Source organism: Rhinolophus ferrumequinum, chromosome 2 (assembly GCF_004115265.2).
Source record: "Rhinolophus ferrumequinum isolate MPI-CBG mRhiFer1 chromosome 2, mRhiFer1_v1.p, whole genome shotgun sequence".
Taxonomy (NCBI): domain Eukaryota; kingdom Metazoa; phylum Chordata; class Mammalia; order Chiroptera; family Rhinolophidae; genus Rhinolophus; species Rhinolophus ferrumequinum.
This window is the reverse complement of record NC_046285.1, coordinates 5,542,669-5,565,797: the sequence shown is the minus strand read 5'-3', so window position 1 is coordinate 5,565,797 and position 23,129 is coordinate 5,542,669. Positions and strand designations below refer to the sequence as shown.

Below are 23,129 nucleotides of genomic sequence, written 5' to 3'. Positions count from 1 at the left end.
AGAGAAGACAATTGGTACAATTTCAATTTTCTTAAATTTATCAAGACTTGTTTTGTGGCCTAACATATGGTTTATCTTGGAAAATGTTCCATGTGTGCTTGAGAAGAATGTGTATTCTGCAGCTTTGGGGTGAAATGCTCTGAAAATATCGATTAAATCCAAGTGGTCCAATGTGTCATTTAAGGCTGTTGTTTCCATATTGATTTTCCGTCTGGAAGAGCTGTCCCTTGTTGTCAGAAGTGTGTTGAAGTCCCCTACCATGATAGTGTTACTGTTGATCTCTTTTTATGTCAGTCAATATCTATTTTATATATTTAGGTGCTCCTATGTTGGGTGCATAGATGTTTACTAGGGTTATGTCCTCTTGTCGGATCGATCCCTTTATTGTTATATAGTGTCCATCTTTGTCTTTTAATATGTTCTTCATTTTAAAGTCTATTTTGTCAGATATAAGTATTGCAACTCCAGCTTTTTTCTCATTCCATTTGCATGAAATATCTTACTCCAACCCTTCACTTTCAGCCTGTGTGTGTCTTTTGATCTGAGGTGAGTCTCTTGTATACAGCATATACAAGGGTCTTGCTTTCTTATCCACTCAGCCACCCTATGTCTCTTGATTGGAACATTTAATCTGTTTACATTTAAAGTGATTATTGATAGGTACATAGTTATTGCCATTTTTAAATTTGTAGTTAGATTGTTTTCATATTTCTTCTATTTACAGAAGTCCTTTTAGTATTTCTTGCAATGCTGGCTTGGTGGTAATAAATTCCTTTAGCTTATTCTTTTCTGGAAAGCTCTTTATCTCATCATCAACTTTAAATGATAGCCTTGCTGGATAAAGCAATCTAGGTTGTAGGCCTTTGTTTTCCATCACTTTGAGTATCTCCTGCCACTCCCTCCTGGCCTTCAATGTTTCTGTAGAAAAGTCATTTGATAGTTTTATGGGAGTCCCCTTGTATGTAACCCTCTGTCTTTCTCTTGCTGCTTTTAGGATTCTCTCTTTGTCTTTAAGCTTTGCCATTTTAACTATAATGTGTCTTGGTGTGGACCTGTTTGGGTTTATCCTGGTTGGAACTCTCTGCACTTCCTGGGCTTGTATGTTGGTTTCCCTCATCAGGTTGGGGAAGTTTTCAGACATTATTACTTCAAATATGTTCTCAATCCCTTGCTTCCTCTCTTCACCTTCTGGTATTCCTATGATGCGCATGTTGTTGCGCTTGATGTTATCCCAGAGGTCTCTTAAGCCATCCTCATTGTTTTTTATTCTTTTTTCTTTCTGTTGTTCTGTGTGGGTGATCTCTGCTAACTTGTCTTCTAAGTTGCTGATTCGATCCTCTGCTTCATCTAACCTGCTGTTAATTCCTTCAAGTGAGTTCTTAATTTCAGTAATTGTGTTCTTTAGTTCTAAGTGGTTGTTCATTGTGATTTCTACATCCTTCTTTATGTTGTCTCTAAGCTCCTTAAACATTCTTATCATCAGTGTTCTGTACTCTGTCTCTGATAGGTTGGTTACCTCTTTCATTTGGTTCCATTTCTGGAGGTTTCTTCTGTTCGTTTATTTGGGACATGTTTGTTTCCCCATTCTGGCTGACTCTCTGTGTTTGCTTCGATGTATTACGTAGATCTCCTAGAGTTCTTAGCTCTTGCTGGGTTATCTTATGTAGTATGTGTCCTTTACATTTGACTTGCACTACTTCGTTCTTCTCCTCTGCGTGTGCTCCAAAGGTGACTCTTGTGTTGTGTATATTGTCCTGTTAAAGAAGATCTTTAATTGCTTTTCGCTTGTGAGTAGGTGGGGTTAACTCCTAGGCTGACTCGTTGTGAGACTTGGCTCTGCCCACTGCAGGGTGTTCTGTGAGGGTTGACCACTTAAATGTGGTTAGGCCTCTATGGGCACTTGTGCCTGTAGAGAATTCCCTCTAGGTGTGTCACTTGTAGGTCAAACCTGGTAGTACTCTGGTTTGGTCTGGAGTTGGCCTTTGGGTATGTTGGATCTTGTGCCTCTTAAGCTGGGCCCTGGTAGGGCAATTTCAGAACAAAGCAAATCACCAAGCACAACAACAACAACAACAACAAAGAAAAAATCAAATACATTCACATGTAAAAACAACCGACAATCCCCACTCAACACAGGCAAAGATATCAAAGATGTAAAGATACAACAAAACAAACCAAAACAAAAAGCAGCACCAGTCTTCTCTTAAACCCACCAAGTAATTTCCAGGTTGTCCTCTGCTGTACCAAAGAGTCCTTTGCATATTGTGCAGGCAGAGCCGGTCACCTGGTGCCCAGAGTGACATTGGAACTGCAGATTTAGATGCATGGGGCTTAGGGATCTGGATGGTAGTTTCTACAAAGTCAGTGCAGTTTCTGCTCTTGCCTGCACATATGCGCACTGAGCGTAGCACCACCAGCCCTGTGTTCAGTTCTCCTGAGTCTTAGGGCACTTCTTCCGTGTGTGTGTGTGTGTGTGTGTGTGTGTGTGTGTGTGTGTGTGGCGGGCGGGAGATTTCTGAGCTGCTGAAAGCCGGGAGCTGCGTCTGCTGCTCACTGCTGATCCCTGGGAGTGTCTTGGCAGTTGCACTTGCCCCGCCCTAGGCAGGCCAGAAAGGGTGGGGGCTGGGGATGGAGGGGTCTTCTCTCTCCCAGCCCAGGCGTGTCACAGTTTTCCTGCAGGCCAGAAAAGGTCGTGGCTTGGGGTGGAGGAGTCTCTTCTCTCCTAGCCCAGCAAAAATCACACTCTTCCCCAGCCTCTTCCCTGGGTCAGAGCTGCATGCCAGCCTTCCCAGAGGCTGAGCACTAAGGCTCCTCTGTAATCTGACACTACGTCTCAGTTCAGGGACCAGTTTAAGTCTCTGGAAGGGCGAGGGTAGGATTGGAAGAGCGGGGGGGGGGTGGGGGGTGGGGCCCAGTTATAGAGTTTGTGTCCTTTGTCCAGCCTAGGGCCCAACTGGAGGTCTCACTGAGGTTATTGCCTCAAATGCTAGATATGCTGCCCCCTCGGCGGGAGAGATCAGCTGTGGGACGCAGGGAAAGAGCCCACCTCCTGGCTTTTGTGTTCTCTGTTCGGTCCTGGGATCCCCTGCGTCTCTGCAGCTGCGGATGCCGGCAGGCCGCGTTTCCACCACCGCAGATGCGGGCCGCATCTCCACAGCCACAGGTGCAGGCCGCGTCTCCACTCCGCTCCCTTCCCTCATCACCTGCTTGCCCAGTTTGCCCACCTTCAAGTAATCCTTGCACGAGTCTCTTAGCTGTTCTGCGTGATGAGCAGAGTCCTTTGATGGGTTATAGATGTCCCTTTTGTGACACGATCCGGAGGAGAACTCAAAAAGTGCGCCCCGCTGCCGCCATCCCTATGACGTCACTCTTCTAAAAAATAATCACATGTCCTTTCTGCCGCTGCCAATTGTCTCAACTCCCCACACAGCTGACTCCTCAAAAAGAGCTGTCTTTGCTTGCTGGCGGCATGGCCTCGCCATCATGTCTTTCCTCCGTCTAACTTTTTCATGCAGCCTTTTCAGCACTTCCAAGTAGTAAACTTGGTTAACTGTTTGTCTAGTTGGTACAAGTTCATACTGAATAATCCCTCCAGTGTCAAAAAAAGGTTAGCAACATCATTGCAACAAGTTCGGGAACTTAATTGTCAGACGTTGTATAGCATATAAATATATATATATATATGTATGTAACAAAATATAGTTAAGTAACGTGTTATAAATAACATATTCAGTTGCTTCTAAGTAGCAGGTTTATAGAAATAGTATGTCAAGAGAATTACACTTTGTAATTTTATGAGCAGAACAGTGTAATATAGACTAATGCAAATGTGACATGTAATTGCAAGGGAACTGCCTCCATGTGAATCAACTAACAATCAAAAAGCTTTTAAATAAATTTTGTTTTATTTTATTTTAAATTTAGTTAGACTACACAATCTCCTATTTGTCCCCCCAGACTAATGGGTGCATGTAAAAGTGCATAAATCCTGTGGTCTGCCATGGTCCAGAATGTGTAGGGAGTTATATTCAGAGGAAACAAAAATATGCCCAGAGACGTGGAAGAGTAATTCAAGCTGTTAGTATAGATTTCCTTAGAGGATGTAGCATAGGATTTTTACATGGTGATAAGCTTCATTTAAACAATATTTACTGGATGCCTGAGCCTACTGCCCAGGTCTCAGACTGGCCACTGGATGTGCAGGTACTGCTCTGTGTACTGAGAATATAGGACTGAAAAAAAAAGTGAAAAATCTTCTTTAGGAAAGTTGCCTCAGTTTCCACCTCTGTTATAGTACCTCTTTTATAAAGCATTTTATGAATTAACATTTGTAAGGTGCCTTTGAAGATGCTTTTAAAGAGTTTTTTTTATATATAATTTAAAGATAAAAAGGGATTATCAGTAGTGGGAGACCAGGGTTTTAACAGGGTGAGCTCAGTCGGCACTGGGTATGAGCTTTCAGCCTCTACATTCTCTCCTGATGGAAGACCTTTTCAAGTTGAATATGCTATGAAGTCCGTGGAAAATGCCGTGTTTCCCCGAAAATAAGACCTAGCCGGACAATCAGCTCTAATGCGTCTTTTAGAGCAAAAATTAATGTAAGATCTGGTATTGTTTATGTTATGTTATATTATGTTATATAATATTAGACTGGGTTCTATATTATATTATATAAGACCCGGTCTTATATTTTAGTAAAATAAGACCCAGTCTTACATTAATTTTTGCTCAAAAAGACGCATTTGAGCTGATTGTCCGTCTAGGTCTTATTTTCGGGGAAACACGGTATTTAGGCCTGTGGATTATTATATACCTACTGACCAATTTTCATTACATTTTTGGCTTGTAACAATTAAAAAAATAATAATGGATAATAATGGGAGACCAGGTTCTGATTTGATATACTAACCACCAGAATAAAAATCTGCTCTTGGGCACCCCAGCCTTTTCCACCCATCAATGTAAAGCTAAGAAATGTAAAAAGAAAGGAAGGAAAAGAACACATAATAAGTGTAGTGAATTTGCTGCAAAAATCTAGTTAAACCCTAAATGTAGAAAATTTGGGAAGCACCAGAGACTATATTCTGGATATCCCTGTCAAACCTGATTTGAACTAGTGTGTACTTTAGCAATGATGTCACAGAGGCTGCCCCTAAAGAATTCTGGAAAGCATTATATTAATGATTAAAGTTTTAGTATAAAGGGTACAAATCAGGACCAACCAAATGGAGAGACACAAAAGGTGAGGTCTGTCAGGATCCCGAATTTGGAACTTTCATGCTTCCTCTCTGTGGAGTCAGAATGTGTCACCCTCCCAATACATCGATGTGTTTGCCAACCAGAAACTCATTCAAGCCTCCGTGGCCAGCGTTTTTATTGGGGTTTCATTACATAGGCATGGTTACTTGGATCAGTGGTGAAGTGATTGAACTGAATCTCCAGCTTCCCTCGTTTCCCCCGTGGCCAGGAGGTGAGTCAAGTCCCGCCCGCATGGCCCAAAGCCTGAGCGCTTAATCCCACCGTGATCTTTCTGGCACCATCAGCTCCCATCCTTTGACATGTTAGCATAAACCCAGGTGTGATCCAAGAGCCTGCCCTTACAAACACAGTCACTCCTGTCACTCAGGTAATTCCAAAGGTTTAGAAGTTTCTCCCATAACCTGGGGCAAAGGCCAAAGCCTTTGTCCTATAACACTAAGATACTTGAAACTACTAGAATTGAGCAGCCATCACTTCCTATGGAGATAGAAGAAAATAATTATTAATAATACATGAGACAGTTTGCAAAGCCTAATAGATATTTCTTTTTTAAGCAAGGTGTATATACATTCCTAGGACTATTAGCACATTAACTTATATTCACCGAGCAGGAATCCTTGTGAAATAAGAGGTTTATAAAATTTGAACATTGGAAAAATACCAACATTTACATTTATTAAGAGTTTTACTAAGGCTTTCAAATGTAATACTAATCACACATATATTATCTCATTTGAATTTTATACATGAAGTACTATACTAATATAGACTTCACTATTCGGTTTCTCATAGTGCAGGATAATTTTTTTTTTTAAATCTCAATACAGGTCTATCTTGTCTTATTGCACTTCACTTTATTGCGCTTAGCAGATACTGCATTTTTTACAAGTTGAAGGTAAGAAAGACCTTCCTGTGGAAAGATTACAACTTGCTGGAGGCTCAGATGATGGTTATTTTTTTTTTAGCAATAAAGTATTTTTTAATTAAAATACATTGGGGTTGTTTTAGACATAATGCTGTTGCACACTTAATCCACACTACAATGTAAACATACCTTTTATATGCACTGGGAAACCAAAAAAGTTTTATGACTCACTTTATTATGATCTTCTGTGTTGCAGTATTCTGGAAACGAACCTGCAGAATCTCCCAAACATGCCTGTGTTTGTATCTTGGAGATGTAATGAACATTATATTCTTCTAGTGTTTAGATGTCTTTAATGCAATTTTAATTGTCTCCTCTTTTTAAAGTCTATTACTAGATAAATCCATCTGAATAATATAATTAATGTCACTATCTTAAACTAAAAGCAAACTGTGTAGACACGTAAGCTGTACTCTAACTCATTTGTCTTTCATTTAGCTACAAAATAAGAAAAAGCCCTCCAGCAGTGTCTTCATTTTCTTTCTCTTCATTCTTTCCATTTTGAAACTCATTACAAACAATGCTTATAAAATCACATCTGCTAAAACTCACTGGTGGTAAAATATGGGAGTTATTGGTGTCAGCTTGGAACCCAGTATAAAGTCTGTGCATTGATTCTCAGCAATACATGTTAAATGACTGAATGGCAGACAGCTCTTTTATGTGCTACATTTGAAGATAGACATTTATTCCTGGTCTCTTCACCAGTTTGTTTTTTTACCTGGTGAAATAGTAGTAATGCATATTTGTTGAGGATTTGCTGTGTGCCAGGAACTGTTTTTTGTTATTTTTGTTTTTCTTAAGGAGGGTGCAGCTCACAGTGACCCATGTGGGGATCAAACTGGCAACCTTGGTGTTATTAGCACCACGCTCTAACCAACTGAGCTAACTGGCCACCCCCTGTGCCAGGCACTGTTTTAAGTGCTATCTAAGTGTAACCATTTTAGTCTTCACAGCAGTTCTGTGAGGTGCATTTAACTGTCACCATGCCCGTGACACAGGGTAACCCAAGAAGAGTGGTCACTCAAGGTCACACAGCTGTCAGGCATACCTGGAATCTGTCTGAACCACTGCCCGTGCTGTCTGCAGTGTGCTGGCATACACCATTTACCAGCCACCAAATCTTCTGCCCTCCTCCAAGTATCGTACCTTCTGTACAAAGGATGTCATCTCTTAATAATTACATGCTGAATCCAAATGGGGGAGTGTGGTAGATGGACTAGCTATTTTTCCTGCCCTTACTAAGAAGCAGAAGGGATTGTACAGGGACCTCTGCTTTCTTTTCTCCTTTCACAGCTTAAGGCACTGGGTTGTAGATTGCATGTGCAGTTTTCTAAGCCTTGTGCCTAGAGAATTGTAAAATTCTCACACCCAGAGGCTCCCTTGTCAAGAGGCCAGGACGGATTCCAGTAAATACTGAACTGCAAAGAGCTAACCGTCATTCTCTGTTTTGTGATTAAGTGTTAAATGTCTGTGGTGTGGCCCTGGAGCTTGTGGTTTCACTGAGCTCCACTAGCATGTCTCTGTTTACAAAGGCAATGTTGAAGAGTGAGCATATAACATAGCTGCAGTGTTGAATACAGCAAAGGTTCTCCATATAAATGCTGCTTTGCTGTAGGATGCTATTTGCGATACCAGGGCTGTTTTGCAAAGCAGCAAATCACAGCTTTACCAACCTCGTGCTGTTCAGCCGGAGTGTCTCCTTTCACTTTTTATATGTTCCCATTGGCTTAGATTCTCCTGTGGGCCCCCTCAGCCCTGAAAATGCCGAGGCCTCTGCAATTAAGAGCTCTCTGGATCATATCATGCTAACCTATTACAGAGGTACATTTCAGTTTTCTACTCTAGTTTCCATGTGATATAAACTCAAAAGTATGGCACCTTTTGCCCTTGCTGAATGATTGGGAAATCTGAAAACAATTCACTGAATAGTAAACTTTTCACTGCGTTAATTGATTTCAAGTTTGTTCTCCAAAATGTGTCAAAAATCCACAGAAAATAATTATAGTATTTATATTTTTAAGTAGATACAGTTAAGGTGCTACATTTTATTAAAATAAATAATTGCTTTAAAGTATAAAAATTTACTAGTATTCATTCTTGAAAAACACAAAAATATAGAAAAATGTACATCTGCTTTGCTAAACCTCCTTTCTGAAACACTGAGCTCATGGGGTAAAGTCGAATGCCGCAGTCAGCAGCACGGAAATACCATTTGGATATGGATGAACGTCGCAGTGAAAATGTTTAAGGAAGGATCAAGTTAACAACATTCAGGCTTGTATTAACTAAATTATCTTATATATAACATTTTGGATAAAACTGTATTGCAAACGTTTCTAAGAAAGGGAAGAGAATTTAGTGTGGTGAAAAAGAAAAACTAGTGGCTCGGAGGAGGAGGGTGGTAAAAAATTCTTCTCGCACCCGCAGCTTATAAGGCAATGTATAGATATATTTTACTTTGTTTAAATTCATTGATACTACTTTTAAAAACATTTTTACTTATTTTAAAATTGTCAAGATTGGTTTGTTTTTTCAAATTGTTATTCAATCACATGAATCAGATTTGAATTCTAATTTCTGCCTGGCGTGATTGACAACTGTTATTTTTCTGTATCAGTCTCAGACATACCTGATCATAAGGATCAGCTGGGACTGTGATAAAAATACAGATTTCCAGGCCTGGACCCCATGTTTGGGTACATGGATTCTGTTATTTTTTCCTTCAAGTTTTTGTTTTGAAAATAAAAAATATTCAGATCTCTGTCTTCACCTAGATTTAGAAATTGTTAAAATTTGCCGCTTTTGCACTATGCTGTACCATTTGCCACTATTGATAATTAAATAGATGGATGGATGGGTGGTTGGATGGTAGGTAATTTGACCCCTTTCACTAAGGCACTTAGCTCTTCTCTAATTAGTTTCCTTATCAGTGCCTTGACAGTATGCAATCCCCAGGTTTAATGTACAAAGCAACAACAGATGTTTAGCTAGAAGGGTTCTTTCCACATAGAACTGTCAAAGGGTTCTATTGTGAAAAAACACTATACATATAAATATGCATATTTAAACATACATATATATACCCTTTAAAGACTAATAACCGATCGCCCCTGTTTCCACCACTCTGAACTAGAACATTAGAAGGAACTTGAAGCCACTCCTGGGCCACTGCTAAACACTTAGCACACATCACTTCTACACATGTGACCATTTCCCTGAATTTTGTGTTATTCCCTAACTTTTCTTCAAGTTTTCCCTCATTTATGTGTCAGGAAAAAAGTGTTTAATTTTCCTGGTTTTGAACATTCTTAAATGGATTCATGTGTATTCTCTGATGACTTGCTTTTAATTTTTTTCAGGGTTGTAATTTTGAGATTCATCCCTATTGATGTGTTCTGCTGTAGTTTGTTTTCCCTACATTAAAGCAGATTCTCAAATAACGTCTTTTCATTCAATGTCATTTTGTGTAATGATGATGAGGTGCTGTAGAACTTAACTCTTGATTATGTCAATTAGCCGAAGGTAAAATTGGCTTTGTTATGAGTCATTTTGCTTAAAGTAGCAGAACCTATATATGACGTTAAGTGGGGACTTACTGTTTACTGTGGTATCATATGAAAGTACCAGAATCCAGTGTACCATTGATGGACATTAGGAATGTTTTCAGTTTCTTTTAATATGAACAGCATGTCAAGAATATTCTTCTATAACCTTTGTGTACATGTGCGAGAGCCACTTCAGGGTATATTCCTCAGAGTGTCCAGAATTTAGACAAAGAAAGGTGGTGTTGTTTTCCTGAATATCAGAAGTTACCATCATTAAAGGATTCAGATCAATGCTTTGAACTCCTTTGGTAGGCCTACAGTTGGGTCTGGCATTTTGGTGTGAAAACTTATTTTACTTTTAAGACACATGGGACACTGTACAACTAACTTCCACTCCAAAAGTGAGTGGAAGCGTCCACGACTGACTGCTGGAATTCTGACCCAGGCTTGTCCAGGCAGCCGTTTGAGCTGGGCGTCCACACACTGGCCAATGCCGTGATGGCGTTCACTGAGTCAGCTCTTCGTCTATATTGACTACACTACTCAGGTGGTGGTCTAATGCTTCTTTGGCACTCCTACTCTATATGGGTGACTTTCTACTCTACTTGAGCAACACAGTGACCATCTTCTGTACTCTGATAAGCAGGATGACACATTGGAAAGAAATGGACTTTGGATTTAGGAGTACTGAGTTTAGCAAGGTTGGCCATTTGAGAAATATTAGAGAAATGCTGTTGTTATTAGAGGTAATATACGAAAAGTGCACCACACTTTGCCTGACATTTGATAAGCATTCAGTAAACTAGTCTTGTTGATGTTGTTCTCCTTGTTATTTGTCATCATTTAGAAACCTGAAATACTGAAATGCCTTTCTCTGGTAACCTTTTTATTTCTTGATTGAATTAATGAAATCCACCCCCTCTTGTTTCAAATCTCAGCTTCTAGTTTACTTCTTTGAGTTATTCTCATACTGTTCAAACACACGTATATATTTTTTTGAACATGGATTCTTTTTTTTTTTTTTTAACATTTATTTTAAGTGTGTTTTTCCAGGACCCATCAGCTCCAAGTCAGGTAGTTGTTTCAATCTAGTTGTGGAGGGTGCAGCTCACACTGGCCCATGTGGGGATCGAACCGGCAACCCTGCTGTTACGAGTATCATGCTCTTACCAAAAGAGCTAACCAGCTGCCCTCCACACACATATTTTTGACTTAAATGTTTAGTATGTCTTCTTTTGGCCTCTTCTTAAACATAACGTACCGATTTGAACCTTTGATTCCTCCCTTCCCTAGTTCCCACCATTTCCCGCACCATCTTCCTCTCTATTCAATTAATGGCATTGCCATCAACTCAGTTACCCTGGCCTAACACTGAGACTTACCCTTGATTCCTCCTCCCTTCTTCTTACGCCGTTAGTAGGTTCTCCTTCTAAATCATGTCATGCATCTGACCACACCTAACCCTCTCGATTGTTAACTCCCCAGTTCAAGCCAGCATCAGCTCTCAGCTCTCAGCGCCATCCTTTGTCACTGTTCCCTGCTTGTACGCTTTCCCCTTAAGATAAAGTAGGAATCTGATCAGATCGCTCCAATGATTTAAGTCCTCCAAAGACTACCCAACTGTAGTCACAACAAATTCCGTTTTGCCACAGCCATTAGGTAAGATCAGGTGCTGTCTCTATTCCTTACCTCGGTTCTCTTCATCCTCTCTGTCCCAATCACACCTGACCTCTTTCTCTCCCATGAATATTTCAGGCTCACTGCCACCCCAGGGTCTTTGACCTTACTTTTCTGGCTTTCTGGAACTCTCTTCCCACATTTTTGGTGTAATGCCTCCTTTTATAGTTCAGATAGCTCAAAGATCACCTCCTGAGAGAAGCTTTCGCTGAGACTCTCGGAACTCTCCCTTCATGTTTTTCTTAAACTTTTTTCTTCATAACTACTATCTAAATTTAATCTTAAATATTTGTTGACATGTTTTTGTATCTCCACTAAAATACAATGTCTAGCAGAGTGTCCATCTGGTTTACTGCTATATTTTCAACATCTGTAATAGTACCTGGTACATAATACATGTTCACTAAATAGTTGTTGAATTAATGAAGAATGAGTGAGAGGTAACTGGAGCCTGAAAGAATCCCAGAATTTGTTACATGTATCACTAAGTAATAATGTAACTATGTATGTATTTTTTAAGGTATGAAATGTTTTATTTTTCAGGATTAATTGGAATTCTTCAAAATGTCAGGTAAGTTTTTATGAATAAATTTTAATGTTTTATTTTCAAATGTGAATTGTGTGATTACTTTCCCTTAAAAAATTGGAGTTTATTTCATTTTGAAGCTTTTTATTGTTCAGTATTTGGAGAATATATACATTCATATGTATATATGTATATACATGTATGTACATGTATGTATATACATATATATGTATCTATATATATACCTTTATACATGTGAACATTCCTGTCTGTCTTTGACAGAAAGGAGTAAAGGGATTCATACTGCCACACATATACTGAAAGATCTAAAGTGAGTGGGCAAGCTTGGGTAAAGTAAGGAAAGTAAGTCTGCAAAGAGAGATGATTGTGATAAAAAGCCTGCGACGACAGCCTGCCTTCATAGAGGAGGGCTCAGAAGTAGCCCCTGCATTTTTAAGCAATGTAGGAGATGATATAAGAAGAGAAACACCACATTTCTGGGATTTGTGGATTTATAAGATAAAAATCAGTCAGTTAAAAGGTTCTGAACTTCTCCTTATAGTGAGTCCAGGGAGAAGGTTCTCTAATTTCAACAAGAGGACAAGGTACAACATCATGAGAAGTGACTCCAGTACTTCCCTTGAAGCAATTACAGTGACTTAGGTTGCTTTTAGGAAGAATACGGTAAAAGTGTGAGTCACTGGAATATAGACTAAACCACCTCAAATTGAGCTGTGTGGTACCACTGGTTTTTAAACCTTTTAGTATTCATCGTGTTCTGTTTTGAATTTAGTATTTACTATGTTACATTTTGGATTTATCTACACAAGCCATTTTCCAAAAAGCATTCAGGAAAAAAATCAGATTCACTCTATGTATGACTTTTTCCTATTACATAATAGGAAAAAGAATATTCGACACTGTGCAAGAAATTTATGGAGGTAGGAATCAGCATCCAGTCAGCTGAACTACTGAAAGCTCGTTGCTTTGATCATGGTATAATTACCGTGTTTTATTTTTTAATCTATATTCAGCCTGAAAATTCATCAAATATATTAGTAGGTTAGTGTAATGCACTTCATGAATTAAGTTTTTTGTAAGAAATATGAATGTATACCATATTGGTTACATTCATGGATGCATACCAACAAAAAAAAATGAATTTATTATCATAGTATCATTTCCATTGTAAACCATGTCACCTCTCTCCAACAAAGGTGTGGTACCCACAGCCCCTGAGCAACCTGCAGATGAAGTGGAAAATCACATAAAGTTGCCTGATGACCCTCCTGACTACAATTCCCACTTTGTACCGGGTAGGTTAAATATTCAGAAAAGATCTTTCCTCTCTCCAGAAAACCATACTAATCATTAAAATTGCTTATAAAATTAATTAATTGAGTGATTGTGAGTAAATATTGAATGCCTACAGGGTGCCACGGAGTTTACTAGAAGTCAATTAGAACGTAATCCCATCTTCATAGGATTTATAGGCTGCTGAGGAAGTAAGCGGCACAAACATTGGTAGCGTTCTCTTTGCTTGATTATGGAAATGTGGAGTGTTGTAGGGGCACAGATGACAGTAACTTGATCTACCAGGGATCTGAGGGAAACCCTAAGTGAGGAAGTCACGTGTTGCTGGCAGGATAAGGGATTTCTCAATCAAACAAAGGGGGACTCACAGGAAAAACAATATGTCCAAAAGCACTGGTCATGAAGGTCTGCTATGAGGCATACATGGGACAAATGGCAAGAGAAATGGAGGTGAATGGCACTGATTGCTGATTAAGGAGCTTGTAATTCTACAGATATTTTAATAAATCTGAATGCACTGCTGCTGGGGACTCAGGAAATAGAGATACTCATACTGCTAGTGGAAATTTGACTCAGTCTGTTCAGAACATAATTTTGCAATGTATAAAATTTTAAAAATAAAAATTATACTTTTGACTAAGGAAATACTTCTAATCAGCATTGTTTTCAAGTACATTGTAATGACTTAGAAAATGATAGATATGTTCTAGCAATATTTCTTTAAATATATATTTATGTATATTTAGAGGTGGAAACCATTGAGTTAGGCTGTGAAAAGGCAGAAAAAAGCCCAGTCCCGCAGAATGACGGCAGAAATGTTGTTTTGGCTTTAGACGTATGATCCATGGAGATCAGGTAGCCTTTGCCCCTGGAGGGTTTTCTGAAAACAGCAGGCCTTCCTTTCCCCCTTTCCCTCTCGTGTGCCTGCTGTGTGGATCTGATCCAGCATAACTCCTCACAGCTGGCTCAGCCCTACTAAATCCAAGGTGTCGATAATCCTCAATTACAATCTTCCTGTATCTGACCATTTCTCTGCATTTTATTTCAGTGTCTATTAACATGATCTACATAATCTCTCTTATTTTCACCAATCATTCCTAGAAGAAGAACGGTGGAGCTTCTGTTCTAGTGGAATTCAGGTACCTAGATTCCACTAGAACAGAAGTTCCACCATTTCTAAGAAAGCAAACACTGGTTTTTAAATCGTATTCTGCTCATCTGGGCGTATTTGTCTATTCCTCTCTAAATAAAAAAAATAGCAAGACAGTAGGAGGCATCCTTCAAATTAAATAACTACATAAGTTGGAAAATATTATGCATATAACTAATGAATTTTGTTATAAAATAGTAATAGAAATTTACTGTGATTGCCACCTGCCGACTGAACTATATACTTTCATATGGTGACACAGATCATGTCCTTGTGAGTCACATTAAGAAACTTGAACTTGAAGTATTTGGCTTTAATTAATTTCTTTAAATTCAATTATGTAATTTCCATTTGCATTATAATACTGTAGATGTGTTCTTCCCCAAAATAATTTTGTCCCAAATATGTTTTAAAAAATAGTTAATAAAGAAGCTTTTGTTTTATGTATTCTATTTACAGAGAAAATGACATAATTTCTTGAAATGGAAAAGGATGATAATGTTCAAAAGAACTAAGAAAACACAAATCCCTTCTTAAGGCAGTATTTTTCACACTAGTTCTGGTGGGACAATGCTCCATAACAGACTTCTTTCTTTCAATAGTGTGGGACAATATAGTTATACTGGTTACACGAAGTTAAACATGTTTTGTTGAGCTTTTCTGCCGAACAAAGAAAGCAGAACCCTTAATAGCATTTCAGAGCTCAAAAAGGAGTATAAATATACTGATTTCCCACACAATTTGTCAGTTTTTCCTTCACTTCTCATACCATCTCTGAATCTACTTATATTAAATCACTTGATTACATAAATTTGTGTATAATTTTTCTTACAAATGTAGTCTTTATACTGAATAGCCCCATAATCTAAATTGTAATTTTCTTTCTGATTTATTGATCTTTAAGTATTATTACATGAAATAATTGAATGTTAAAAATCACACGGTTAATATCACAAGAATTGATCATCAACTCATTGAAATGATACAACGATTAGTATTTTAAGATAGTTTATATGACTCTTAGTTGCATTGTTTTTAATGACAATTCTAAAAAAGCAGGGAGGGATAGCTGATTTCCAGTCCAACTTGAGTACCCTTAAACACAGTTCTTAAAGGAAGTAAAGACAATCCATGACAACCTGAAACATGTAATTTCTTCCATTGTTTTCTAAAGACACTAGATAAAGATACTAAAGATACTAGGTACTAGATACCTTTTTTTCCCCACACTTAGCTCTAATTTGACACTGTTTCTAATTACCATTATTTTGCCTTTACTCTCTTCTGACTCTCAATCTCTGTCAGGAACTCTCTTCTACTTACCTTTCAAAACTAGTTTCTCTAGAGTTCCTCGATCCACTCTTTTGTCCTTTGTGGCCCTGCCCTTTCTCCCTCTGTAACCTCTCCATTCACCCGTCCTTTTACACATTCTCCTATGTCATCTTGGTAGTACGCGTGATTTCATTTACTTTTAACCACTTATGATTCCCTTATCCCCATATTAATCTTCTGTGCTTTAAACTGGCATATCCAACTGCCTATAGACCACTTCCCCTGGATGACCCTGGATCTCAAACTCAATGATTCTCAATCCATCTTTGACATTATGCTCCCGAACACATACCCTCTCTTCTTTCTCTACTCTTGAGGCCCACAGGGACCCAAGTCAGACCCTCGAGAATCTTGCCTCACATCAAATCTGTTACCAAGGCAGTACTATTGTTAAATATTATTATTTGTTGACTTTCTCCTCCTTTCCTTACAAACTTCCTTGCCTTCTAACTGGACTCCTGTAAGCACCTCCTGCCTAATCGAACTTTCTTAGTCATAAAGGTTCTAAATGTAAAACTAATCACTCCACTTTTCATTTCATTGGCATAAAGTTCAAGTTGTTTGCACAGAGCATAAGTCTTTCATAATTGTCACTCCCTCCCACCTTCCTTTCTAGCGCTGTCCCCTAAATCTTCCTCCGTGGCCTTTACTCCTGCGGTACTGAGCCTCCCCTGTGCAAATGCTCATTTTGCACCTCTTCTCCCTGTAACACCTTTGCCCACCTTGGAGTTGCCTGCCCAGTCTAATGTGACAGAACTTGCATCAGAGGGGACCTCCTCTGCCTGTGTCAGGTGCCCTCCTCTCTCATCCCTTCACATACTGTGCGTCTACCTCTGATTACACCAGTTTCTCACTTCATCGTGACCATTCACTTTTTCTTACAAATCTGTGCGTTCTCCACGGAACTGGATGTCCTTGATGATAGACATGTTTTTATACCACTTCCTATCCCTAGTGGCCAGCACGGCTGCTGGTCCTGGAAATGCGCGTGAGGAATGTTTCCTCGATAAAGGAATGTTGATTTATCTCATGGCCTGTTTTCAGATAGTATTAGGAGAAATAGTTTCATAATTCATGATTTTCGTGAGTGGGATTTTTATGAGTAACCAAAATGTCCCAGACTTCATCAGTTTCAAAAGGCACTCTTCCCTTTCATGCCCAAATCACCAGAATCTGAGCCTATCTAATTTGCCTTAACAGAGGTTGCCTTCTTTGTTTTATTTCTCATCCCAAAGAACTTCTTAGGCAGTGTCCCTTCCTGATGGTGGCTGGCTTTCTCAGCATTGGCCACTGCTTTGGCTCTACGCTGGTCACTTCTTACTGTCCTGAGACCAACTTTCTGCCTGCTGAATGGTTTTTTCTGTACTGTGATGTCCTGTGGTGGTGGGAGGGTCTGTAGAATCTAAGGATTTAAAGACTTGAAAATAGCTGCTAGCTACAGTTGTTCTTCCAGTCTACAGTTCTGGGCCTCTGCCAGAATCCCACTGTGGATGTTCATCTTCCTAGTCTCTGATCTAGGGAGACTATTATCATACTTTAGTTAGTGGTGCCTCTGCAGTCAGAATGCTTGACTTTTAATTTTGACTCTGCCATGCTCGTGTTAGCTATTGACTCTTCATCAAGTTGCTTAACCTCCTTATGCCTCAGTTTCCTCCTCTGTACAGTAAGGATAATAATAGTAGTACCTACTACATAGGGTTGATGTAATGATGACGACATTTAATACTTATAAAGTAGTTGTAACAGTATGTAGAACATAATAAGAACTCAGTAAGGGTTAGTTAGCTATTATCTTTTTTTTTTTTTTCATATTTGAGATAGCTTCCTCTAACAGGAGTTTCTTCCAGATCTACATGGTGTCCAGACCCCATTTCTTTGGGTTCTCTGAGAGGGTGTCATCTCTACCTTATCCCTTTCTCTCAAGTCTCTCTCTAAGTCTTCCTTCTGCAGTAGTGACCTTTTCCTTCTGCAATAGTGACCTTTTCAATGGAACTGCCCACATTTTTCAGGAGCTGTCAGTTCCTGCCCTGCACAGCTGTGTGGCATTGCTTTTTTGATTATAAAAAGATCCAGATTCCCTAGTCTATAGACTGGTGGTGCCCAAAGCCTGGGTTATTGGGGAAATAGGACCTCATTTGTGGAGCTTCAACATCACAGCCCAAGTTGGACTTCTACTATCCAATCTTGTTCCCTTTAGCTTACTTACCTGGACATGAGGCAAATCTTACGCTGCCTGACTGACATCCCAATAATTTATGAGCAGATATATAAGAAAATAGATATATGCACATGCATACATTATAAGAACAAACAGTAATTTTCAGAAAGAATATACAATTTAACCTATATTTTCATAAGATTTTTTTCCCCGTGGATCTATAGGGAAATATCTCTAACCATGGTGAAGACAAGCTCCATGATTGTGCATCACAGTTTGTAACATTGTCTCCATCATTTCCACTCAAGAATAGAATCTTTCTTTTCTTTATATTGGTTAAAGAAAAGGGTCTTTAAATCAGTGGCTTTCAAACATTCTTGATGGCAGTCTACTATGACTCATGCTAAATAATACATATATATGTATTTATATATAACCAACAGAAATTAAACCAAGTAATACATAATATAGTGAATATGTAGTATAGGACAATACAGTTTGGTATTTTCTATTGTATTCTAATCTAGTTGGTTTCTTTTTTAAAATTATGAATCATTAAATTGATTTCAAAGCCCACAAATGTATACAGTTTGTAAAACATTGTAACTATATCAAACTTAGTTGCTAATAAGAATTAATGAAATAGCTATACTCATATCAGACAAAATATACTTTAAGACAAAAATTGTTACTAGAGAAAAAGGACGTTTTATGGTAATGGAAGTATCAATCCTTCAAGAATACAAAACAGTTATTTGTACTCTAAGCTTCAAAATACATGAAGCAAAAACTGACAGAACTAAAGGATGAAATAGACAATTCAATAAATAATAGTGGAGACTGCAATACCCCACTTACAATAATGACTGAAACAATTAAATAGAAAATCAAAAAGGAAACAAAAGCCCTGAACAACACTATAAACCAAATTAGACAAACATACACGTATAGAACACTCTACCCAACAGCAGCAGATATATGTTCTTCTCAAGTGTACATAGGACATTCTCTAGGATAGACCTACTGGTTAAGCCATAAAACAAGTCTCAATAAATTTAAAACAACTGAAATCATACAGAATATATCCTATCACAGTGGAATAAAATTAGAAATCAATAATAGAAGGAAATTTGGAAAATCAGAAATAGGAGGAAAATAAACAGCACACCTGTAGATAATCAAAGGAACAAAAAGAAATCACAAGAGAAATTAAAAATACTTTAAGATGAATAAAACAAAAACAATATACTAAAGCTTATGGGATAAAGCGAAAATAGTACTTAGAAGAAAATTTATAGTTGTAAACAGCTACATTAAAAAAGAAGATATCTCAAATTTGTAACCCAACTTTCCACCTTAGGAAAAAACCAACCCGAAAATAAGCAGAAGGAAATACTAAAGATTAAAGTGGAAGTAAATTAAATAGAGAACACAAAAACAATAGACAAACTCAAGAAAACCAAAAGTTGGTTCTTTGAAGAGATCAACAACATTAAGAAAACTTAAGCGAGACTGACCAAGAAAAAAATAGAGAAATTATTAAAATCAGGAATGAAAATGGCAACATTGCTAACAATTTTATAGAAATTAAAGTGTATTATAAGGCAATACTATGAACAATTGTATGCCAACAAATTAGAAAATCTAGATGAAATACACAGATTCCTAGAAAGACACAAACAACTGAAACTGACTCAAGAGGAAATGGAAAACCTGAAAAGACATGAATAACAAATAAAGAGAATGAATAAGTAATTGAAAATTTCTGACAAAGGAAAGCCAAGGCCCAGATGGCCTTTTTAGTGAATTCTACCAAATGCTCAATGAAGATTTTAATAACAGTTCTTTACAAACTCTTCCAAAAAATGGAAGAATAGTGAACACTTCCCCACTCACACTACAAAGCCAGTCTTACTTTATTAGCAAAATCAGACAAAAACATCACAAGAAATAAAAACTACAGGCCAGTATCCCTTATAAATATAGGTGCAAAAATGCTCAACAAAATACTAGCAAACTAAATTCAGCAACATATAAAAAGTACTATACACCATGACCAAGTGGGGTTTATCCCAAGAATGAAAGGTTGGTTTGTCATATGAAAATTAGTTGATGTAAAGTCAGACAGAAAAGGACAAGAACCATATGATTTCACTCATATGTGGGATATTGTACAAAAAGCAATAAATGAACAAATAAAACAAACGCATAGACACAGATGATATTTTGGTGAAAGGGCACGGGAGGTGTTGGGGGGGAGGATGAAGAGGGTAAGGGCGTCATACAGACTGGGCAGTGAGCACACAATAGAATATGTAGATGATACAAAGTTGTATGCCTGAAACATATAATGATACTAACCAATGTTACCCCAATAAGTTTAATTTAAAAAAGAAAATTATTTGGAATATATACCATTTAATAGAATATAGGACAAAAACTGCACGACCACATCAATGGATATAAACCACTGCACTTAACCAAATGAAACATCCTTCATAATAAAAACATTCAACAAACTAAGAATGAAAGGGAACTTCCTCAACCTGATTAAAAAAGAAATTATGAAAAACCCACAGCTAACATCATACTTAATAAAAGCTGAAAGCATTCCCCCTAAATCAAGAAGAAGAGAGTATGTTCTCTCATGCTATTTCTCTTCGTGGTAGTAGAAGTTCTAGCCAGGGAATTAAGGAAGGAAAAAAAAAATCATCCAAATTGGAAAGACAGAAACAAAACTCTATTTGCAGATGAGATGATTTTGTATACAGAAAATCCTGAAGAATACATACGTAGCACTAATAAATAAACTCAGCATTGTAGTAAGATACAAGATCAATATACAAAAATCCAATGGCATATCTATATACTAGCAATGAACAATCCAAAAGAAAATAATAGTATGAGTGCAGCTGTGGGTTTCGGTCAAGATGGTGGAGTAGGAAAACTCTGTGCTTGCCTCCTCTAACAATCACATCAAATTACAGCTAAACTACAGAACAACCATCATTGAAAATCTCCTGAAGTCCAGCTGAACAGAGATCTGATAACTAAGGATATACAGAAGAAGCTACATGGAGACTGGTAGGAGAAGGAGAGACACGGAATAGGCTGGTCCCAAAGTTGCGTGTGGCAATTAAAAATTGGGAGGATATCTTGGTTGCAGAAGTTCCCTCCTGATGAGTGTGGGGTCTCAGCCCCACACCAGACTCCCCAGCACAGGGTTCGAGTGCCAGAAAGAGAAGCCGCCATAACTTCTGTCTGGGAAATCCAGATGAGATTGTGACTGAGTGAGATGCATGGCTGCTGGAGTCCAAGGAGCTCCTCTTAAAGGGCCCGTGCATGGACTTTCTTGCTGATGGACTTACTCTGAGCTCCAGCACTGGGGCAGTAGCTCAAATGGTGCCAGGGACATACAGGGTGGAACTGAGTTGTCTGGCTGCAAGGAGAGGGCTAGAGGGGCAGCTTTCTCTCAGAAGTGTAAGCAGAAGCCATTGTTTCTTTGTTGAGCCCTCCTTCAAACCAGCATGCAGACACAGGTGGCCACCATACCTGAGTCTCCATCAGCTTGGCTAACAGGTTCACCCTTCCCTGGTAATTCCCCGAGACCCTGCCCCACCCAACTCCTGGGTCCACCCAAGCTGCTTCCAGTCAGTGACTTTTCTATACAGTCGGCCTGTTTTGTCTCAGGCTGCAGAATTTCCTAAAATCTATCAAAGGTTCACAAAACCCAGACAAGCAGCATCTAGCGTCAGCAAGCTCCATAGCTCTTGCTAAGCAGCCCCAAGCCCAGCACAAGTGTCAGCCAGCCTTGGTTTGCAGTTTAGCCTTTCTCAGGCACCTCCAAGCCCAGCATTAAGTGGCAACCATCTGCAGATCACTTTGTAGCTCACCCCAAGTGACCCGAAATAGGTCACAGGCAGTGGCTGACATTGGCCTGCAACAGAGTCCCTTCCAAGAGTCCCCAGAACTAACACATCCAGTGGCAAGCTTCAGGTCATACCAGAGCACCACCCAACCACCTCCACAAAAGACACACCTAAAGGGCAAACTTGGCAGGCACCAGAACCCCACTAAAGCGAATACTGCTCTGTAGAGTCAGCCCTGCCTCAGCTCCTCCACTGTAATCATGGCTAGTCCTCACAACCAATCAGCTTGAGGGTCTTTCCTTCCTGTTGACGTGAAACAGCATCCAAGGCTCAACTACAACAGGAGGGCACACACAATCCACACAAGGGACACACCTGGAGCACCCCGTTCAGGTAAGCAGGGAGACTGTGCCACTGGGCCCCATGGGACACCTACTACAAAAGGCCACTCTACTAAGACGGAGACATAGCAGCTCTAACAGTACATAGAAACAGCGAGGCAGCCAAAATGGGGAGAAGGAGAAATATGTCCCAAATGAGACAACAGAACGAAGATCCAGGAGAAGAACTAAACAAAATGGAGATAAACAATCTACCAGATGCAGAGTTTAAAACACTGGTTATAAGGATGCTCAGTGATCTTAAGTGAAAAGTTAACCAAAAAGATAGGAAACATAGGGAATAGAAAACATAAAAAAGAACCAGTCAGAAATGAAGAATACAATAACTGAAATGAATACATTAGAGGGAATCAACAATTGAATAGATGAAACAGAGGATCAAAGCAGGGTTTTGCAATATAAGGTAGCAGAAAACATCCAGTCAGAACAGCAAAAAGAAAAAAGAATCCAAAAAGGAGGAGAGTTTAAGGGGCCTCCGGGACAACATCAAGTGTACCAACATTTGCATCATGGGAATTGAAAACTTATTTGTAGAAATATTGACAGAAAACTTCCCTAATCTGGTGAAGAAATAGACATACAAGCCCAGGATGTGCAGAATCTCAAGATGAACCCAAAGAGGCCCACACCAAGACACATCATAATTAAAATGCCAAAGGTTAAAGACAAAGAGAATGCTTAAAACACAAGAGAAAAGCGCTCAGTTATCTACAACAGAGCTCCGATAAGACTGTCAGCTGCTTTCTCAACAACAGAAACTCTGCAGGCTAGATGGGATTGACACGAAATACTCGAAGTGATGAAAAACATGGACATACAACTAAGATTACCCAGCAAAGCTATCTTGTAGAATCAAAAGGGGAGACAAAAAACTTCCCAGACAAGAAAAAGCTAAAGGAGTTCATCACCACCAAACCAGTATTACCAGCAATATTAAAGGCACTTCTTTAAGAAAAATAAATAAATAAAT

General features: G+C 38.8%; 1 protein-coding gene across 1 annotated transcript in view; it reads left to right on the top strand.

Annotated features, from left to right (window-relative positions):
- PLSCR4 (phospholipid scramblase 4) overlaps positions 1-23,129 on the top strand; it is a 62,533-nt gene that overhangs the window by 17,658 nt on the left and 21,746 nt on the right. The window contains exons 2-3 of the mRNA XM_033089919.1: positions 11,953-11,980; positions 13,153-13,251. Coding sequence (XP_032945810.1) covers positions 11,974-11,980; positions 13,153-13,251 — 106 coding nt within the window. The 5' untranslated portion in view covers positions 11,953-11,973. The remainder of the gene's footprint in view (positions 1-11,952; positions 11,981-13,152; positions 13,252-23,129) is intronic.